At 45.3% G+C, this 18,185-nt stretch overlaps 1 protein-coding gene across 14 annotated transcripts in view; it reads left to right on the top strand.

The window, feature by feature from the left end:
- Positions 1-18,185, top strand: part of SIPA1L3 (signal induced proliferation associated 1 like 3) — a 308,825-nt gene that overhangs the window by 276,494 nt on the left and 14,146 nt on the right. For 13 of the 14 annotated variants that reach the window (XR_013163484.1, XM_077132031.1, XM_077132021.1 and 10 more), the window contains 3 exons: positions 4,091-4,312; positions 14,684-14,849; positions 15,661-15,913. Coding sequence is in view for 13 of the 14 variants with exons in the window: in XM_077132031.1 (XP_076988146.1) it covers positions 4,091-4,312; positions 14,684-14,849; positions 15,661-15,913 (641 nt within the window). In the remaining variant the exon portion in view is untranslated. Of the gene's footprint in view, positions 1-4,090; positions 4,313-4,406; positions 5,553-14,683; positions 14,850-15,660; positions 15,914-18,185 lie in introns of those variants that run through there. The other variant, XM_077132032.1, reaches the window with a different exon arrangement.

Here is an 18,185-nt window from a genome sequence, read left to right as displayed (position 1 = left end):
TGTAATTCTGTCAAATATATTTTGTCTATATGTGTTATAAAGCCAAAAACAGTGTTATAAAGATCACTTTATATAATCTTTATGTCGTCAAAGGAGAAAATAAATAAGGAAAAAATAAAGAGAGTCTTATTTTAACCCACATACTTAGCATCTTGTGCTCTTTTTCTTCCTAAGGGTTCAGATCACCATCTGGATAATTTTCTTTCAGTCTGAGGACTTTCTTTATTATTTCTCATAAGGCAGGTCAGCTAACAATTTTCTCAGTCTGTATTTATCTAGAAGTGTTTTTATTTTTGTCTTCATTTTTGAAGGATAGTTTTGCTGAATATGGAATTCTTGGTTGAGTTTTATCTTTCAGCACTTTGAAAATATCATCCCATTGCCTTCTGGTCTCCATTGTTTCAGATGAGAAATCAACTATTAATGTATTAGTCCTCCTTTCTGTGTGATGGATTATTATTCTGTTGCTGCTTTTGAGATTTTTATTTTAGTGTTTGACTTTCAGCTGTTTGCCTAGGTGTAACTCACTTTGTATTGATCCACTTTGGGATTTGTTGAACTTCTTAAATGGATAGATTGTTTTTCATCTGATTTGTGAAGTTTTAAGCCATTATTTCTTCAAACATTTCCTCTGACACTTTATTCTGCTTCTGAAACTTTCATTGGACCTATGTTGGTATGCTTGATGTTATCCCAGAGGTCTGTAAGACTCTGATCACTTTTCCCTACTTTCTCTTTTGTTCTTCAGATGATATAATTTCTATTAATATGTTTTCAGATTCACTCATCTATTGTTGAACTCCTCTAGTGATTTCCTCATTTCAGTTATTGTACTTTTCAACTCCATAATTTCCATTTGTTCTTTTTTCATCATTTCCTCCTCTTTCTTAAATATCTCCGTTTGCTGATTCATTGTTGTCGTACTTGACTTAAATTCTTTAAACATGGTTCCCTTTAGCTTTTTGAACTATAATGGTTGCTTTGAAGTTTGCTGAATCTAACATATAGGGACACTTAGAGACAGTTTCTGTTGACTGCTTTTTTTCTGAATATGGATCATAGTTTGTTATTTATTTGCATATCTTATAATTTTTGTTAAAAATTGAACATGTTAGAGAATAAATTGTAGCAACTGTGTATTCTGATTATTCCCTCCTAAAAGTGGTGGTTGTTTTGTTTTGTTTCTTTATTTGGGCTAAATCTGTGAAATCTGTCCCCTACAGTATATAGCTATGATGTCTGTCCTTGGTTTTTTCATTGTTATTGTTGTTCCTGTTGTTGTTTTTTTCCTTAATTTTTTAATTTTTTAAAAACATAACGTACAAACATAAACATTCTTATGATATGATCATTCCATTCTTGGTATATAATCAATACCTCACAATATCATCACATAGTTGTATATTCATCACCATGATCATTTCTTAGAACATTTGCATCAATTCAGAAAAAGAAAAAGAAAAAATTCATACATACCATACCCCTTACCCCTCCCTCTCATTGACTGCTAGTATTATCATCTACCCAATATATTTTGGCTTTTGTTTCCCCTATTTTTTTCCTATACCCCTTACCACTGCCTTTCATTGATCACTAGCATTTCAATCTACTAAATTTATTTTAACATTTGTTCCCCCTATTATTTATTTATTTTTAATCCATATTTTTTACTCATCTGTCCATACTGTAGATAAAAGGAGCATCAGACACAAGGTTTTCACAATCACACAGTCACATTGCAAAAGCTGTATCATTATACAATCATCTTCAAGAAGCATGACTACTGGAACACAGCTCTATATTTTCAGGCACTTCCCTCCAGCCTCTCCAATATACCTTAACTAAAAAGGTGATATCTATATAATGCGTAAGAATAACATCCAGGATGTTAACCTCTCGACTCTGAAATCTCTCAGCCATTGACACTTTATTTTGTCTCATTTCTCTGTTCCCCCTTTTGGTCTAGAAGATTTTCTCAATCCTTGATGCTGAGTCCCAGCTCCTTCTAGGATTTCTGTCCCACATTGCCAGGAAGGTTTGTTGTATTGTTTTAAAGACTTGCTTCTGAGGTATCACTCCTGTATCTGTGTAGGTTAGTGGTCAGCCAATGTGGACAAAGGTTATGTTCAACCACTTTGAACCATTAAGACTTCCTTCTCTTCCGATGTATCTGTGTGTAGGTAATGGAACCCATTCACATTCAGGCCATTTTCAAGATTTCCCTAGCTTTTAGTTTCCATTAGGCCATTTTGAGTTTTCTGTGCTCACAGCCTCAGAATCAGCCAGAAGTGTGTGCCTAGCTCGGGCCCTCTCTGGTTTTTGTTGCCCAGTAACATGCCTGCTCCAATTACAACTGCAGCCTCAGACTAGTAGGGCAATTGTCCCTCCCTTCTTGCCTGCCTCCCAGATCATCACTTCTACTAACAAAGCTGCTGGGAATGGGCATTGCCCACTGATCCAGTCAAGTGGGCCCCCTTCACTTTCAGCAGAGAAGTTACTGGCTCTTAACAGCCTACCCTCCTCTCACAGAACTTCCTTGTTCTGGAAGGGAGTGTCGTGAGCAGCCCCAGGCCAAAATGCCATAGATTCCTTATATTCTTACCCAAAGTTCAGCAAATTTTTTAGCATTAATGCTCATCATAGTGTTGTATGCCTTTGGTCAATTTCCAGAGTGCTGAAATGAGTAGATTTTTCTTTTGAGAGAAAGGATTTTCCCATCTCATTTGGCCATAGGCCAAAGTACCATCCTTTAATAATCTTGCTAAATGTATTAACTTGCAAAATGAATTTTCTAATCTATACTCCAAGGATGTTACTTTCCCTTGAATAACTCTTACTCGAAATGAGGTGGAATTTTATAAAAAACTTTAAAAGTTTGATTTGCCTCAATGGGGTAAGCAATTGTGTCCCTTAGTTGATGGAACTAGTTTTATTGTGGCATTGGTTCAGCAAGAATCCAACTATTAGAATAAATGTACTGTTATTTTAGATTAGAATTAGCTGAAATGGTGTCTAATGTGTACTATGCACCTGAAAAATACTTAATGAATAAGCTACGTGGCAAGACATTGTAAATTTTTTTTAATCACAAGTTATAAAACAATGTATTAGTATGATCCCAATTATGTAAAAACATAATCTTCCCACCCACCCCCAACTTTAAGTCCTGTTTTTCTGATTGTATACATAGCTAGTTTTCTAAGGCATAGATAACATTTTAAAAAGAAAATAAACCATGGTTACTCTAGGGAGGTGTTTTGGTTTGTTAAGGCTGCCAGAATGCAATAGATCAGAAACGGAATGGCTTTTAAAATCAGAATTTAAGTTGTACGCTTAGTTCTAAGGCCATGAAAATGTTCAAGTTAAGGCACCAACAAGAGGTTACCTTCACTCAAGAAAGGCTGATGCCGTGCAGAACAGTTCTGTCAGTTGGGAATGCCCATGGCAACATCGGTTAGCTTTCTCTCCAGCTTCTGGTTCATAAAGCTCTCTGGGGGCATTTTCCTTCTACATCTCCAAAGGTCTCTGGCTGTGTGGGCTCTGTCTGCTCTGAAGCTTTTTCCAAAATAGCTCCCTCTTAAAGGGCTCCTGTAAGTGACCCCACCTTGAATGGGGTCACATGAAAACCACCTAATCAGAAGATACCACCCACAATTGGGTGGGTCACATCTCCATGGAAACAATAAAAAAGATTCCACCCAACAATATTGAATTGGGTTAAAGAACATGGCTTTTCTGGGGTACACCACAGTTTCAAGCCCGCACAGGAGGGCTGGACGGGACCCCCACGTTCAGCTAGGTAGGTTTTTCCCTAAAGAAGTAGAATCCCAGGTATATCCACCCCCATTGGGGGTGACATTTTTAGATTCCCACAGAGGTACCAAATGGGCTAGAAGGACATCACTGGGATGGGATGGAGGCTGTGCAGGCAACTTTACCTTTTCTCTATATTAGACTTATATATTGCTAATTTTTCTCAGCAATAATGTATTCATGCATTATTTGTATAAATGAGATTTTTTTTGTTTCCCAAGAGTTCACCAAATGCAAATGGGTTTCATTTTTTCTTTCTTTCCTTTTTGCTTTGCAGTGACATGGGCTCAAGGGCTGGCTACCCTGCTCAGGTTTACAAAACTGCCAGTGCAGAGACTCCTCGATCCTCACAGCTGGCCCAGTCCAACCCCTTCCAACTCTCTGCCTCCGTCCCCAAGTCCTTCTTCTCCAAGCAGCCTGTGCACAATAAGCACCCAGCAGGGTGGAAGAGAACTGATGAGCCCCCGCCACGACCGCTTCCCTTCACTGACCCAAAGAAGTAAGTGCCTGGCCACCCAGTGAGGCACCCACCAGAGTCAGACTTGGGCATGGCTGGGCCAGGGAAGAGGGTGGTACCTCATTCGCCTATTCAGCAGGTGACTCTGGGACCCAGCTGTGAACAAGACAAATATCCTTGCCTTCAGGGAGCTGACATTCTGGTTGGGGAATCAACAATAAATATGAAAATTGGGGTAAATAAGAAAAGCCTGAAGTAGGTCAGATGGTGGTGAGCTCTGTAGCATCTGGGTGAAAAGCATTCTAGGTAGAGGGAATTGCAACTGCAGAGACCCTGAGGCAGGGTGTGCCTGGCCTCTGAGAGGAAGGACAGTATGGTTGGAACACTGTGAGTGAGAGCTAAAGTGGTGGACCTGAGGTCAGAGGGGCAGTGAGACATATCATGTAGGGTCTTGAGGGCTTTGGTATGTGTATATATGGATGGACGGATGGGTGGATGGATTATATGGGGGTTGGGGGTAGCATGAATACTATAAATTTGCCATTTTAACCATTTTTGAGCATAAACTTCAATGGAATTAACTGTATTCACAATATTGTGCTACCATCACCAGTATCCATTACCAAAACTTCTTCATTCCTCTCAAAATTGACACTCTGTACCCATTAGGCAGTCACTCCCCATCACCCGTCCCTCTAATCTACTTTCTGTCTCTCTGAATTAGGGCTTTGGCTTTTGATCCAAGTGAGAAGGAGCTTGGGAAGGTGTGAAACAGAGGAGGAGCAGAATCTAAATTAGATGTGAACAGAGTCTCTGTGGCTTGTATAGAGAAGAGACTACGAGGAGCAGGGAAGCAACAAGGTCTAGGCCAGAGAGGAGTGGCAGGACCAGAGCAGAGGCCATGGAATAAAAAGTGGGTGGGTGTTGGGTAGATTTTCTGAAATTGTAGCAGATAGAATTTGCTGATAGATCAGCACCATTAGAGAGGTTGAAGATGACACCACGTCTTGTCACCTGAAGAACAGATTTGCCTTGAGCTAAGAATGGACCGAGTAAGGAGTGAGTTGGGGTATCCGCTTAGGAGCTCAGTGTTGACTGTTGAGTTTGAGATATACATTAGACATCCAAATAGAGACATCAAGTGGGTACTTGGATATGGGGTCTTGAGTTCAGGGGAGAAGTCAGGCTGGAAAGAGAAAGTGAGAGTCATCAGAATAAAGCCTCGAGGCTGGAAGAGTTCACCAACTGAGAAAGTACAGATAGAGGGAGAGAGTAATTTAAGACTGAGCCCTGAAGCCTGCCAGTTTTTAGAGAATCTGAAGAGGAGCAGTCTATGAGGTAGAGTAGCTCAGGGGTGGTCAGTGTGAGAGACTGAGTCAAACGGGGCTAAGAACTGAGCAGAAGATTGCGCCTCATGGAGGTCACTCCCTGGGGTTCAGGCGAGAAGGTAGACAAGAACTGGAGGCAGCAAGTATAATTAGCTGATTCCAGGAGTTCTGCTATAAAGTGAAAGAGAGAAGAAGAAAAGTATGTATTTAAGAAGGGGTATTGTTGTTTTCTTTAAGATAGTACAATGTGATACTGACATTTACTGAGCACTCCCCTACATCAGGCTTGGTTCTGAATTCTTTTACATGAGTTAATTCACTGAATCATCATAATAACCACAAGAGGTGGACCTAATTATTTTCCCCATTTTACAACTGAGGGAACTGAGGCCCAGCGACACACACTGATAAGGAATGAAACTTAGATGTAAGCCCAGGAGGCCAGGTCCAAAGCCCCTGCTCTGTTTTGTAGGGGCTCTGCCCTCCTCCACTTTATTATTTATAGCTAGCACCTTCTTTCCTGACCTGAATAAGATAGTGATAACAGGCCATTCAAATTTGTGGATAACACGAGGTGTGTGAGAAGACAGAAAAGGAGTCTCCAGAGATGTCGGCAGGCAAGTATGCCAAACTAACACTGAGAATCCAGTTCACTGTCTCACTGACAGCCAGAGGAAGCTTCTGAAATTAGATTCTGATCTTGTCACTCCCTCACTTAAAACCTCCAGGGGCTCCCCTCTGCTCCCAGGATTAATGATAAAGGCTCACATTGACCAAAGACATATTTTGTACCAAGCGCTACTGCACCACGTGCTTTGCCCAGATTCCCTCCCAGGCCCTGTATAATCTTCCTGCTCACCTCTCTCAGTCCTCATCTCCTCCCCTTCTGCTCCTCACTCACAGTGCTCTAACTACACTGACCTCTTGCCATTCCTCAAACATGCCATGGACAGGCCCACCTCAGGGCCTTTGCACTGGCTCTCTCCCCTGCCTGAAATGCTCTTTCTCCAGATCTTCTCATGTTCGCTCCATGAGGTCTCAGTCAAATGCTACCTCCTCAAACAGGTCCTTCCAGCCTAATGTAGCCCCTGCAGTGCTCTGTGTCACTTTACCCTCTCACTGTCTGTACTAGTTTGCTAGATGCCAGAATGCAGTATACCAGAAATGGCTGCTTTTAAAAAGGGGAATTTGTTAAGTTGCAAATTTACAGTTCTGAGGCCATGAAATTGTCCAAATTAAAACAAGTCTATAGAAATATCCAATTTAAGGCACCAACAAGAGGTTACCTTCACTAAGAAAGGCTGATGAAATTCAGAGTTTCTCTTTCAACTGGAAAGGCACATGGCAAACATGGCGATGTCTGCTTGCTCTCTCTCCAGGCTTCTTGTTTCATGAAGCTCCCCCAGGGGCGTTTTCCTTCTTAATCTGCAAAGGTCTCTGGCTCTCATGGTTCTCATGGCTCTCCCTCCAAAATATTTCCTCTTTTAAAGAATTCCAGTACACTAATGAAGACTCCACTCATCTGAAATGAGTGGAATCACAACTCCATGGAAGCCATCTAATCAAAAGTTACCACCCACAACTGAGTAGGTCACATCTCCATGGGAACAATCAAAAATCTTCCAGCCAGCAATATTGAATGACGATTAAAGGGCATGGCTTTTCTGGAGTCCACCACAGATTCAAACTGGTCCACTGTCCATTTCCCACAAGGGCAGAGGTCTTTCTCTCTTGGTCACAAAACAGTACACTATGGGTGTTCTGTCAATGAATGCATGAGCCGTGGATTCTTTTAGCAATAAGAGAATAAATAGAATAATTGGGATAAGTAGACACTATGAGGCCCCCACTTTTCAATATGGCTGGGTAGTTGGGCCCCACTGATCCCCGTTATACCCATTCCTCCACTATCCACGGCTACTCTGCTATCCTTCCAGCGTGCATGTTGTTCCCTCCGCCTGAAATCCTCCCCCCCACTCACACAAACTCTCACTCCTGCCCATTCCTTGGGTCACAATGGAAACTTGCCTACCTTAGACAAGCCCTCGCAACCCTCACACCAGGCTCAACGCCCTCTCTGCCAACCCCAATGCTCCTTTCCTTCCATAGCATCTGTCCTAGGGCAGATGCTTCAGCCATTTCCATAGCGATTTGTTTCTTCTCTGTCACCCTGCCCCCAGACTAAGGGCACTGAGAACAGGGTCCACCCTGTTCCCCTCGCAAGGCCAGTGCCTAGCCGTTAGTAGTGCTCAGAAAATAGCACAACCTAACAAATGTGACAATCCTGACCAGATGACAGCACCCCTTGTTCCCAAAGATAGGACCTGGAGAGGGAAGAATTCTTACTTATGTGCGTGTATGTATAAAGACAGGTAAACTAAATATGTAAGGTATTTGGGGACACAAATGAAATAGTTTCATGGTTCCCTGTAATATTTAATTGCATTACCGATATATTTTAAAAATAATAACATCCATGAAACAATACAGTACTTTAGAATATTGCCTTTGTTTACACATCCAATTGCCCACTTCATGAAGCTGTTTTATTCAATTCTAAGTGCTTAGAAATAGTGTCTTTATCATCAAACGAGGTATTTTTGAGTCACCTAACCCAGTTTTCCAGAAAACATCATCTTCACTTCCAGTTAAATTATTTGAGATAAAGCATGTTTTTTTAAATCTATGTTTGACATTGTTACTGAAACGTTATCCTAAGGTACAAGAACTCATTTGCATGATTTATTTAGCTACTTTAATTGATTTCTACAATGCTAAACCCTGTCGTAAGCCTTTTTTAATCTACATTTACTTATTTAAATCCTCACTGCAGAGGGTGGTGCAACGGTGGCTCAGTGGCAGATTTCTCACCTGCCAAGTCAGGTGCCTACCCATGTAAAATAAATAAATAATAAATAAAGCAAAACAAAATAAATTCTTACTGCAGAACAATGAAGTATAGATACTTAGCATCCCGTTTTCCATATGAGAAAAACTGTGGTGCAGTATGCTAGACTCACCTGCCCAAAATTTACTCAGATAATGTTTAATAATTACCTGTTTTTGTCCCCACAAGGTCACTGCATTTTCTGAGGTCATTCCTCCAGGAATAATTGCCAAATCTGTTTGATTTCTTTACCTCCTTTTTCACTGATTCTGATCAGGATGCCTCTGAAGTGACCCAAACCAGCATTGGCTGAAGCCAGGTATCCCCAGAGAGGAGTGACAATAGCCATGGCAATATGAGGAGTGCCACCTTGTAGCCAGGCTGCGCTACTTAGTTGCACAGTAGTGGTCCCATTTGATCCTCATGGCAACCTCATGAGAAGGATTATGTACTTACCCCTATTTCCAGAGGAGGAATCAGAGGCACAGTTAGGTGTAGTACTTGCCCAGGGTCACCTAGCTAGAAGCGGCAGAACCAGGATTCAAACCCAGTAAGATAAATGAAGAAGCCCCTCATGTGAGAACCTCAGGAAATGAGAGACACTGCTTCGGGTCATTTCTTGGGGAAAAAGTCTCCCCTTAGATTTGGGTCCATGCTCTGTTTGTTGAAAGAAAGAGGGAATGAGCTAGTGAAGGATAGGAATCTATACACCACTGGGGCCAAGAACATCTTCCACAGAAGGACCTTCATGCTTGGCCTTTGGACTGAAGCCCCGGCCGCTGTTGAAAAGCCAGGCCAGCAGCCCTGCCTCCAGGAAATGATCATTTTGCCCACTTTGTCCCAGAATTCTGAACTCATTGGCCTGCCTTCTCCCAGCCATTGAAGGGGCAAAACAGCAGAGCTGTTTCCTCCTCTTTTAACAAGGATAACAGTAGCCCCTACTTTCCCAGCATCAAGTTTGCACTGCTGCAGAGGGTTAGCCCATGAGAGTACAGCTGGGCAGGCAGCTTTCAGGGCTTCAGTTCCCGCTGGGGCCCCACAGAGTAGTGGGCAGGGCCAGCAGCTTGAGCCTTGCCTCCACAGCAGGCTGATCTCAGCCCAACTGAAGAGCTGCCTCTGGTGGCAGAGCAGCCCCTTGGCCACCCAGAGGAAATTTGCATGGCTGGGGCAGCCAAGAATGGGCCACTGCTCCCCAGAGAACAGCCCACACCGACACTGCTTAACGCCGAGTGTTACATGGCCAACCACACCACATAGGATTATCATGAGGTCCCTGTGTATGGGCCTTGTTGTCCCCCATCAGTGCGGCCCCAGGGCCTGGTGAGAGGAGCTAGGCCCTTGGGAACAGCCTCTGTTTTCACCTTAAGTGTGGAGTAGTGGTTAGGAGGGCCAGCACCAAGGTCGTGCTCGAGGACCCTGGGTCTGAGCCTCCTCATCTGTAAAGAGGGACGAGCCACTGCCCCAGGTAGGACCATCAAGTAGATAAGGTGAAATAATGCATGACAGGCAGCCCAGGCCTGGGAGAGAGGTGAGTACTCGGGAGGTAAGCACGTTATCACAGCTGCTGTCACTCCAACTGCAGTTAAGAGCACAGTCCCTGAGCTAGACTACCTTGGCTCTCTTCCTGCTCTGCTTTTCTGTGTGTCATAACCTCTCAGAGCATCAATTCACTTAGCTGTTAAGGCAAGGATGATGTTCAGACCTGGCTCTCACAGTTGCATAAGAAATAAATGCAGTCACACATGAGATACACTGGCCACAGGCAGGGGACCCTGTATCACCAGGAGGTGCTATTAGGATCCGTGCATATTGAAAACTCATTCCTATCACAAGCCAAACAAGGGGCAGCTCAGAGCATCAGCCAGATGTGGATTCTGTTGTTAGCTTGGTAGCTGTGTGGCCTTGCTCAAGTGTCCTCAACTCTCTATTTCTCATTTCTCACAGCCACAGAAGGGGAAAACAGGGGTGCCTTCATCCCCCAGGTGGCATGAAGATTCCATAAGCATGTCGGCAAGTGCTCAGCATCCTGCCGTGCTCAGTTGTGCTTAACTGTTAGGCTTGCAGGCACTGGCATCTAGCGGTTGACACCTGGCATTCAGGTTCTCTCCTTCCTCAGCTGTAACGCTTCCTGGAACCACCTCAGTGTAGACAAGGAAGGAGCAGGAAAAGGCACATCCCCAGACCCCCTCCCCACTGTACTTTCCCAGCCATCCTTCCAGGGTCTCAGAGCTGAAAAATCCACCTGCCACCTGGATGCAGAACCAGCACGTACCCTCACCAGCCATGCCGGCAGCACCCCCAGCTCAGCCAAGCCAAGCAGTGCTAATTAGCTGAATTAACCCTATCCCAAAGGAGCTGCCCAGTTGGAGGCTAGAGCCCTGAGTCACATGGGATCAGGCCCAGCCACGTTTAAGTGGTGGGTCGCCCTCCACTTCTGGCATATCTGTCAGAGGAAGAGGACATTGCTGTTGCCGGGTCTAAGTGCAGAGCCTTCTTTGTCAATTTTGTCTTTTCTTTTTTTAATGTAAGGGATTTATTCTACAAGATGGCAAAATCCCAGCTCAGGAAACATGGACAAATCAGATATCAAGTTCAGTGTCTTCTGTCAAAACCTTGAGAAAAGGATACTTCTAGATGTTTTCTTCTTTTAGGTTTCAGACAGGTAAAAACATGTACAGAGTAGGAATGAAAACAGTACAAAAGGGTTTGCAGTGAAAAATAAGCCTCCCTCCTTCTCTGGCCCCAAGCCACCCAGCTCCCCTCTCCAGAGACAACCATTGTTTCATTTCATCTACTTCCTTCCAGAAATGTTACGAACATGACCAAGCGCATGTAATTATGTATGTTTCCCTGGCTTCTTTTTTATTTATTGACCTGGTCACCTCCTAGATACACTCTTCTGCCTTTTTTCCTTGCTTTTTTCTCTTCAGGAATCTTGGCAACTCTTCCATGTTAGAACATAGTAAGCCACCTCATTATTTTTAGCAGCAGTCCATTTTTTCATCAAAGGTCATTATTAGGTTTTTACAACTGTGAAGGCTAGAGATCTGAAAAAGAGAAAAATTTGAGATATACAAGTCCAGGTTGTTTTGTTTTTTAACCTGGAATAAATGCCATTTTAAATTGCATAGAATTTTCAAGTTAAAGAATACATTGGAAAATTTTTCCCGAAGAAAGAGAATAAGCAAACATGATCAGTTTGGCTCCCCAAATTGAATTTCACTGTGCTTTTCCCCATTAGATGTGTTCATACAGCACTCTAATAGTGTCAGGCCACGGAACCTGCTGTGGTGGGTCAGGTGGTAGATTTGAGGGTTGGGAGAGAAGGTTCTAGCACAGTTTGTTCCAGTGAGCCAGATTCCATTGACAGAATGCCCCATTAGAATACCAGAGGTTTTGGGAGCTGGGAAGGCGATTTTATCAAATGAATACAAATAGACAAGGAAGGAATTCTTCTGTTCTTTCGGCTTTTTTTTTTTTTAAGTATCGCATTACTTTTTTCTGTTTTACAAAAGTCATTTAAGCTTCTTGAAAAACAAATTAAAAAAAAAAGCTATCGAGCTTCTGTGTGATACACATTTAACAGCTACTTTTGAGCATCACAGTGTGGCAGGCCCTGTTCCCAACACTGACCTAGAATGCAGAAGACTGCACGTGAGGTTCCAGCCTTACCCGAGCTTTGGTGGAGGGACTGGGACAGCAAACACATGAATCCAGATAATCCAAATCCTAGTGAGATGAATGCAGTGAAAATCCAGTATGGGATTATGTGATAAAGAGCAGCTGAGCTCAGAGGGTGCCCCAGGAAGCTGGGGAGTCAGAGGAGGCCTCTCTTTGGAGTGACTTCTGAGCTGAGACAGAAGGATGAGAAGCCGCCAGCCAGGGGGAGCATTGGGAAGGATACTTCAGGCAGGGGAAGCAGCCATCGCAAAGCCCTGAGGCAGGAGGATGCCTGGTATCTTTAAGGAACATTAAAGAGGCCCTTGTGGCTAGAGCAGGGGGAAAGTGGGACATGATGAGGGCATGGGGGACTGTAAGATTATGTGAGCTTTAGTGAGGAATGTTTTTAGAAAGTGAAGTCCCACATTTATACCCTTGGACATGAGAATTTGATAAACTCCGGTATACCAAGCTAAGCTTGGTGTGAGTTTTATTTTATAAAAGTGGTTTCACAACATGCATATCACTTCCTTTCCATATTACATATCCAGAAAAACCTCTTTCCAGGTCCTTTGGGTTGGCTGCATCGCTCTTCAGCAGCCATGTGGTAACTCGGTTATGCCACTGTCTGCCTCATCTCTCCCTGCCGGCAGTTTCTGTGATTCCTCCATTGACAGGACCCCAGGAAGTGGCTCTACATGGTGCCCTAGACTCTGGCAGTCCTTTCTAAAGAACACCCTTGTAAAAGTAGAACTCCTAGGGCAGAGAGAGTGCACATTTTTAAGTTTTCAGCAGGTCCTTTCACACTCCTGCCGGGAGGAGAGCCTGGTAAACAATGCACCTTTCTTACCCTGCAGCCTGGCCTGCTTCCGTACCAGGGGGCCAGGCATTGTGGCCCCTCCCCCACAGCGGGCCCCACGCTGAGTCATCCACATCTCGGTGCAGGGGGTTCTGGGAAATGCCAAAATCAGAAGGAAGAGGGGAAGGGAGGGGTGTGAGACCCCTTCCAGAATCTCTGGAGGGATCTGTTGGGTTTTTCCCTCCCATCCCAGCTTCCATGGGAGAAATATTCTGGACTATGCACATCTCTCTCTCTCTATCTGCTTCTATTTCTTTCTTTGGAATCTAAAGTTTTTTATTTGTCTAGAGAACGTGCTTTCCTGACAGCCACGGATCCAGAACTACCCTAAACCTGGAATTAGGAAAGAAATATGACCTGAAAGAGAAACTTGCCACCCTGTCTTTCTTTGTTAAAATCCCAAGGCTGGCAGCTGAGAAAGAATGAAAGAAAATGTAGACTTCAAAACCCATGGGATACAGAGACATCTTATTTATTCTCCAGGTTAAAAGACTCTTTTTCTTTCTTGAATTACAAAATGATGTTCAGTTGCCAGCTTTTTTTGTTTTCTAATTAGTTTTATTGTTGTTATAGCACATAATTATGGTAAAATAAATTCAGAGAGGAAGAACATCAGATGAAAAATAGAGATCCCATTTTCCCACCTCCTAATAAGAATCCTACTTCCCAGAGGTAATCATCGTTCATAATTTCTTCCAGAAATCATTTCTGCAATAGAAGTGTAGTTTTTAAATATGATTATGCCACACATCTTTTTTCATGCTGTCTCTGTGATATAAACAAAGCAATCAAGCACAGTGGTGACTCTGCAACCTGGTGGTCTTGGTTTAAATCCTTACTCCTCTATTCATAGGCTGTGTGATTTTAGACAAATGGCTTAACTCCTCTGTGCCTTAACTACCTCATACATGAAGTGAGATACTAGTGGTACTTAATTCCTGTGGCTATGGTGAGGATTTAATGAGTTCATATGTGTTCTAAGGGAGACCCAGGCCTTGCCTCTATGTGGTTTATACACTAGTGGGTAGACAGACAATAAGCAAGTACACAAAAAAAGGCAATTTCAGGCTGCAAGCGGTATTGTGAAGGAAAACGAACAGAATAATGTTGATAAGGAAATTACTGGCTTCAAGACAGGCCTAGGACAAAACTGATTTTAGACCAGTGTTATATAGTTACTTTGCCTTTCTGTGCCGATTTAACAAGGCTGTATATGTGAAGCCCTTAGAAGAGTGTCTAGAGGGTAAGGGTTATATTCCTGTTAACTTCCCCTCAAATGTCACCTCCTTACACTAGCCATCCCTGGTCCCTGTCAAGCTCTAGCCCTTTACCTGGTTTTATTCTTCAAAACACTTCTCTTTACCTTGCATTACAAGATCTCTTTCTGTTCATTTGCTCCTTATCAGTCTCCCCAACTAGATGTCAGCTCTGTGGTCACCTCTGTGTCCCCAATACCTTAGACAGGTGTGGCACAGAATAAATTCCCAGTAAATCTTTGTGGAATGAGTGAAGAGAAAGAATAAGAGAAATTCCTCATCTATCACAGCTTTTGCCAAGTGAGGTATCAAAGACTATGTTCCTTCTCCCAGTGGCAGCCCAGCCTTCTTGCATCAGGACAGGTTTGAGAGGCAAGTTGAGCCTCCCCAAGACTCCTCTGACCTCCATCCCTCTCCTTCCAGGCAGGTGGACAGCAGCACGAAAAATGTCTTTGGGCAGCCGCGGTTGAGGGCATCCCTCCGAGACCTCCGCTCCCCACGGAAGAACTACAAATCCACCATCGAGGATGACCTCAAGAAACTCATCATCATGGACAACCTGGGGCCAGAGCAGGAGAGAGACTTGGGAGTAAGTGGCAGCAGTCCCGGCCCCTCCTCCTTTCCTGACAGAATCAGGCTGTGTGGCCCTTGGGAGGGCCAGAGAGGTGGGCAGATTTCCTGTCATCACTCCAGCCTCTTCCTAACCTATTTCTTCTGCCTTTGGTATCTGCCAGCCTTGGAGTAATGGTTCCATATTAGGGTTGGATCACAGCGTAAACTAGCCTAGGCTGCAGGGATTTGTGAGAGACTAGACAGTGGCATGTGACTAGAAAGGGAGGTTCTCAGTGGCCAGACCTGGGTCTCATAACCTTCTCTGGGAGCCCAGGGGTGGTAAGGGCCGCCCACCACCAAACCACAAGGACTGAGCCTGGAGGAAGGGGCTCTCCAGGGAAGACAGAGGCTCTTGTTACCCAAGGGTGAGGGATGGTCAAGACAACAGGTGTCCACAGTACTGCCACGCTGTCTGCTTCTCTTTACTTCATCCTGGCTTGCCCCTTGTGGCCTCACTCTTGGACAATCTCATTGTCATGGGGGCAGAGCACCAGTGAAAGAGAAAACTTTGTCTTCAGTGGTACCCCCAGGCTCCCAGCACTGGCTCTCAGTTGTCCAGCTTGGGTCACACCCCTTCCCTAAGCACTGGGTCTTCTACCCTTACCTGGAGCTGAAATGAGGGGTAGGGGGACTCCAGGGGTAAGAAGGCTCTTTGATCATGAAGGGGGTAGAAATCAATTCAATGTGAGTAAGAACCACAGGTGTGCAAAAAGAAAAGAGCCTTTGTGAGGACCGTGACCATGGGCCAGGCTTTAATGGCACCCCCCCTCCCCCCATTTTGGCAATAGTCCCCACAGAAGAGCCTGCAGCGGACGCTGTCAGATGAGAGTCTGTGCAGCGGGCGCCGGGAGCCCAGCTTTGCCAACCCTGCCAGCCTGGAGCCAAGCCTGCCCAGTGATGTGCTCTTCACCAGCACCTGCACCTTTCCCTCCAGCACGCTGCCTGCCCGCCGCCAGCACCAGCACTCACACCCACAGCCACCTGGGGGGGGCGGCCCCAGCACCATCCCTGACTCCGGCAATGGTTTTCCAGAGAAGAAATGTGAGCCTGGGCCCCTGGGGCTGGGGAGGTACCCCAGGGTTGGGAAATGGGGGCACCAGAGCCTGAGGGTCACCCGAAGATCAAAGGCTGGAGGTAGCCAGTGTTGGGGTCATCTGAAAGAGGGAACTGGGGTGCACATGAGCTCCTGAGGGGCCTGGTGGTTGGGCACTGGGGTCTCCTGGGGGTGACCTAGGAGTCAGGGCACCGAAAAACTGGGGTCAGCTGAGATCAGAGAGGAAGTGTCAGTCCTTCCAGGTACAGAGTAGAGGGCTAATCACTCAGGACCTGGGGCATTAGCCGCCCCACCCTTCACCACACAACAACAGCTCTCTGTCCGCCTGCCTCCCGCTTCTCTCTTCCAGCACCAAGCAGGTTGCCTTGTGAATATTTGTTTACTCACCTGGCTCCCTTTCAAGTCTTCTAACTCTTGGGAGGGGCTCAGGGGTATGAGTCATCCATCCTTTTATTTATTCATCCAGCAAATATTTACTGAGCATCCCTGTGAGCCGGGCGCTGTACTCACAGCCCCTATCGGAAACTGTGACCCAGCTGGGGTTGGCCGTGCCCTCATTCGACACTAGGATCCCTTACCCACCCCCACAAAGGCTCAAAACCTGAAAGGAGATTCCAAAGTCCGAGCCAAACTGATTTAGCAGCAAAACCTGACCTGAACAAACATGAGGCTTTTTATAGTCCTTTTTTACCCTTCTTGGTCTAAATTGCTTCTTTGTGGATGTATTGATTATGAAGAGCTGCCCTGACCTCTGTGAGTGTGTTAAATAATGTGCAGTATGTGCACATCTGCCTTTCTCAAATCCAGACAAATCTTGGATGCAGATACATGTCTGGTCCAAGAGTTTCTGCTGAAAGATTGTACCCCATGCCATAGTGCCTTTTCTTAGAGGGAGTCTTGTCTCCCCCTTTAAAATTTTTCCATGGCTCCCCATTGCCCTAACATCTGTGTCTGCACTCCTCATCCTGGTGCCCACAGGGACTCATGGTTCCCTCCTCCTGATTTTCCAGTGCCCCAGGCTCTTGTCCTCCTCAAGACATTCTACATAGCTTTCCTTCTGCCTGCCATGTTCTTCCCCCACCCCTTTTCTGAGTAACTCTTGCTTATCTCAGGGTTTGGCTCAGTTATTGCTCTTCCTATAGGCCTCCCCACTCCCACCCGAGGGCTGGGTTATATCCACCACGTTACACCTCCACAGCACCCTGTTCCTCCCCTCCATTGCATTCATTCTACAAATCATTCTCAAGACACTGGGCGTTTGGCTGTGAGCAAGATGGAGAACAACCCTGCCTAGTGGGACCTGCGTTTCAGTGGGAATTCCTCATGCCTTTTAAGCTTCACTCTGGGTCTCCCCTTGGACAGAAGGCCGAGTCCCTGCCTCTCACCTTTACTGCCCTTGGTACACCTAAAGCCAGCCCAACACGTAGTGGGTGCTCAGCACATAATATGTGAGAGGGGCGAGAGTCACTCTGGCAGAGAGCATGGTGTGCCCGGAGGACCCGGCAAGACATACAGCTGTGAATTCGTCCAGCTAGCTCTGCTCAGAGTCCTCCATCTGACAGAACATGCGCACACCTGTCTTTACCATCTGACTCCCCATCGGCCTAAACCAAGGAGCGTTCCATCTGACCTCAGCACAACCCCCGAGCCTCTCCACTTCTCCCACACATCTCAAGAGCCCTTCCTGGACCCTGTGCTTGGCAGTGGCAGCTCTGCCCAGACCACCTCCTCCCCCAGCTCAGTGGTCAGAAGCTGTCAGGCTGGAGGCACAGAGCATGCCCCAAACAGCCATTCCTGCACTCAGCAGATACCCACAGAGCGCCACGCAAGCCCAGTCACACTTCCCAAGAGCTAGACTACCTGAATTTGCTTTCCGGCTCCTCCACTCACAGATGGAAACTCTCTATGCCTCGGTTTCTTCGACTGTAAAATGTGAGCAAAAATAGTGCCCACCTCATGGGTTAATATGAGAATCAAGCTGGTTAATACATGGAAACCACTTAGCACAATGCCTAAAACGAAGTAAGCACTGAAAAACTGGTCACTATTGTTAGCTGTTTTCTGGAGTCAGGTGTTATGACTGGACTAGAGAACAAGTTAATGTAGCAGTTACTGAGCAGGGCCTTTCAAACCACAGCATGGGCTTAAAACAGGCTCAGCACCCCCCAGTGCTGCCACCAGCCCATGTGAACTCAGGCAAGGTAGCTTCTCGTGCTGAGCCTCCTCCATAACATAAGGATTCTAATAATCCCTCCTCCC

Source organism: Tamandua tetradactyla, chromosome 16 (assembly GCF_023851605.1).
Source record: "Tamandua tetradactyla isolate mTamTet1 chromosome 16, mTamTet1.pri, whole genome shotgun sequence".
Classification (NCBI taxonomy): Eukaryota; Metazoa; Chordata; class Mammalia; order Pilosa; family Myrmecophagidae; genus Tamandua; species Tamandua tetradactyla.
Note: the sequence above shows the minus strand (reverse complement) of the source record. Positions and strands in the feature narration are given on the sequence as shown.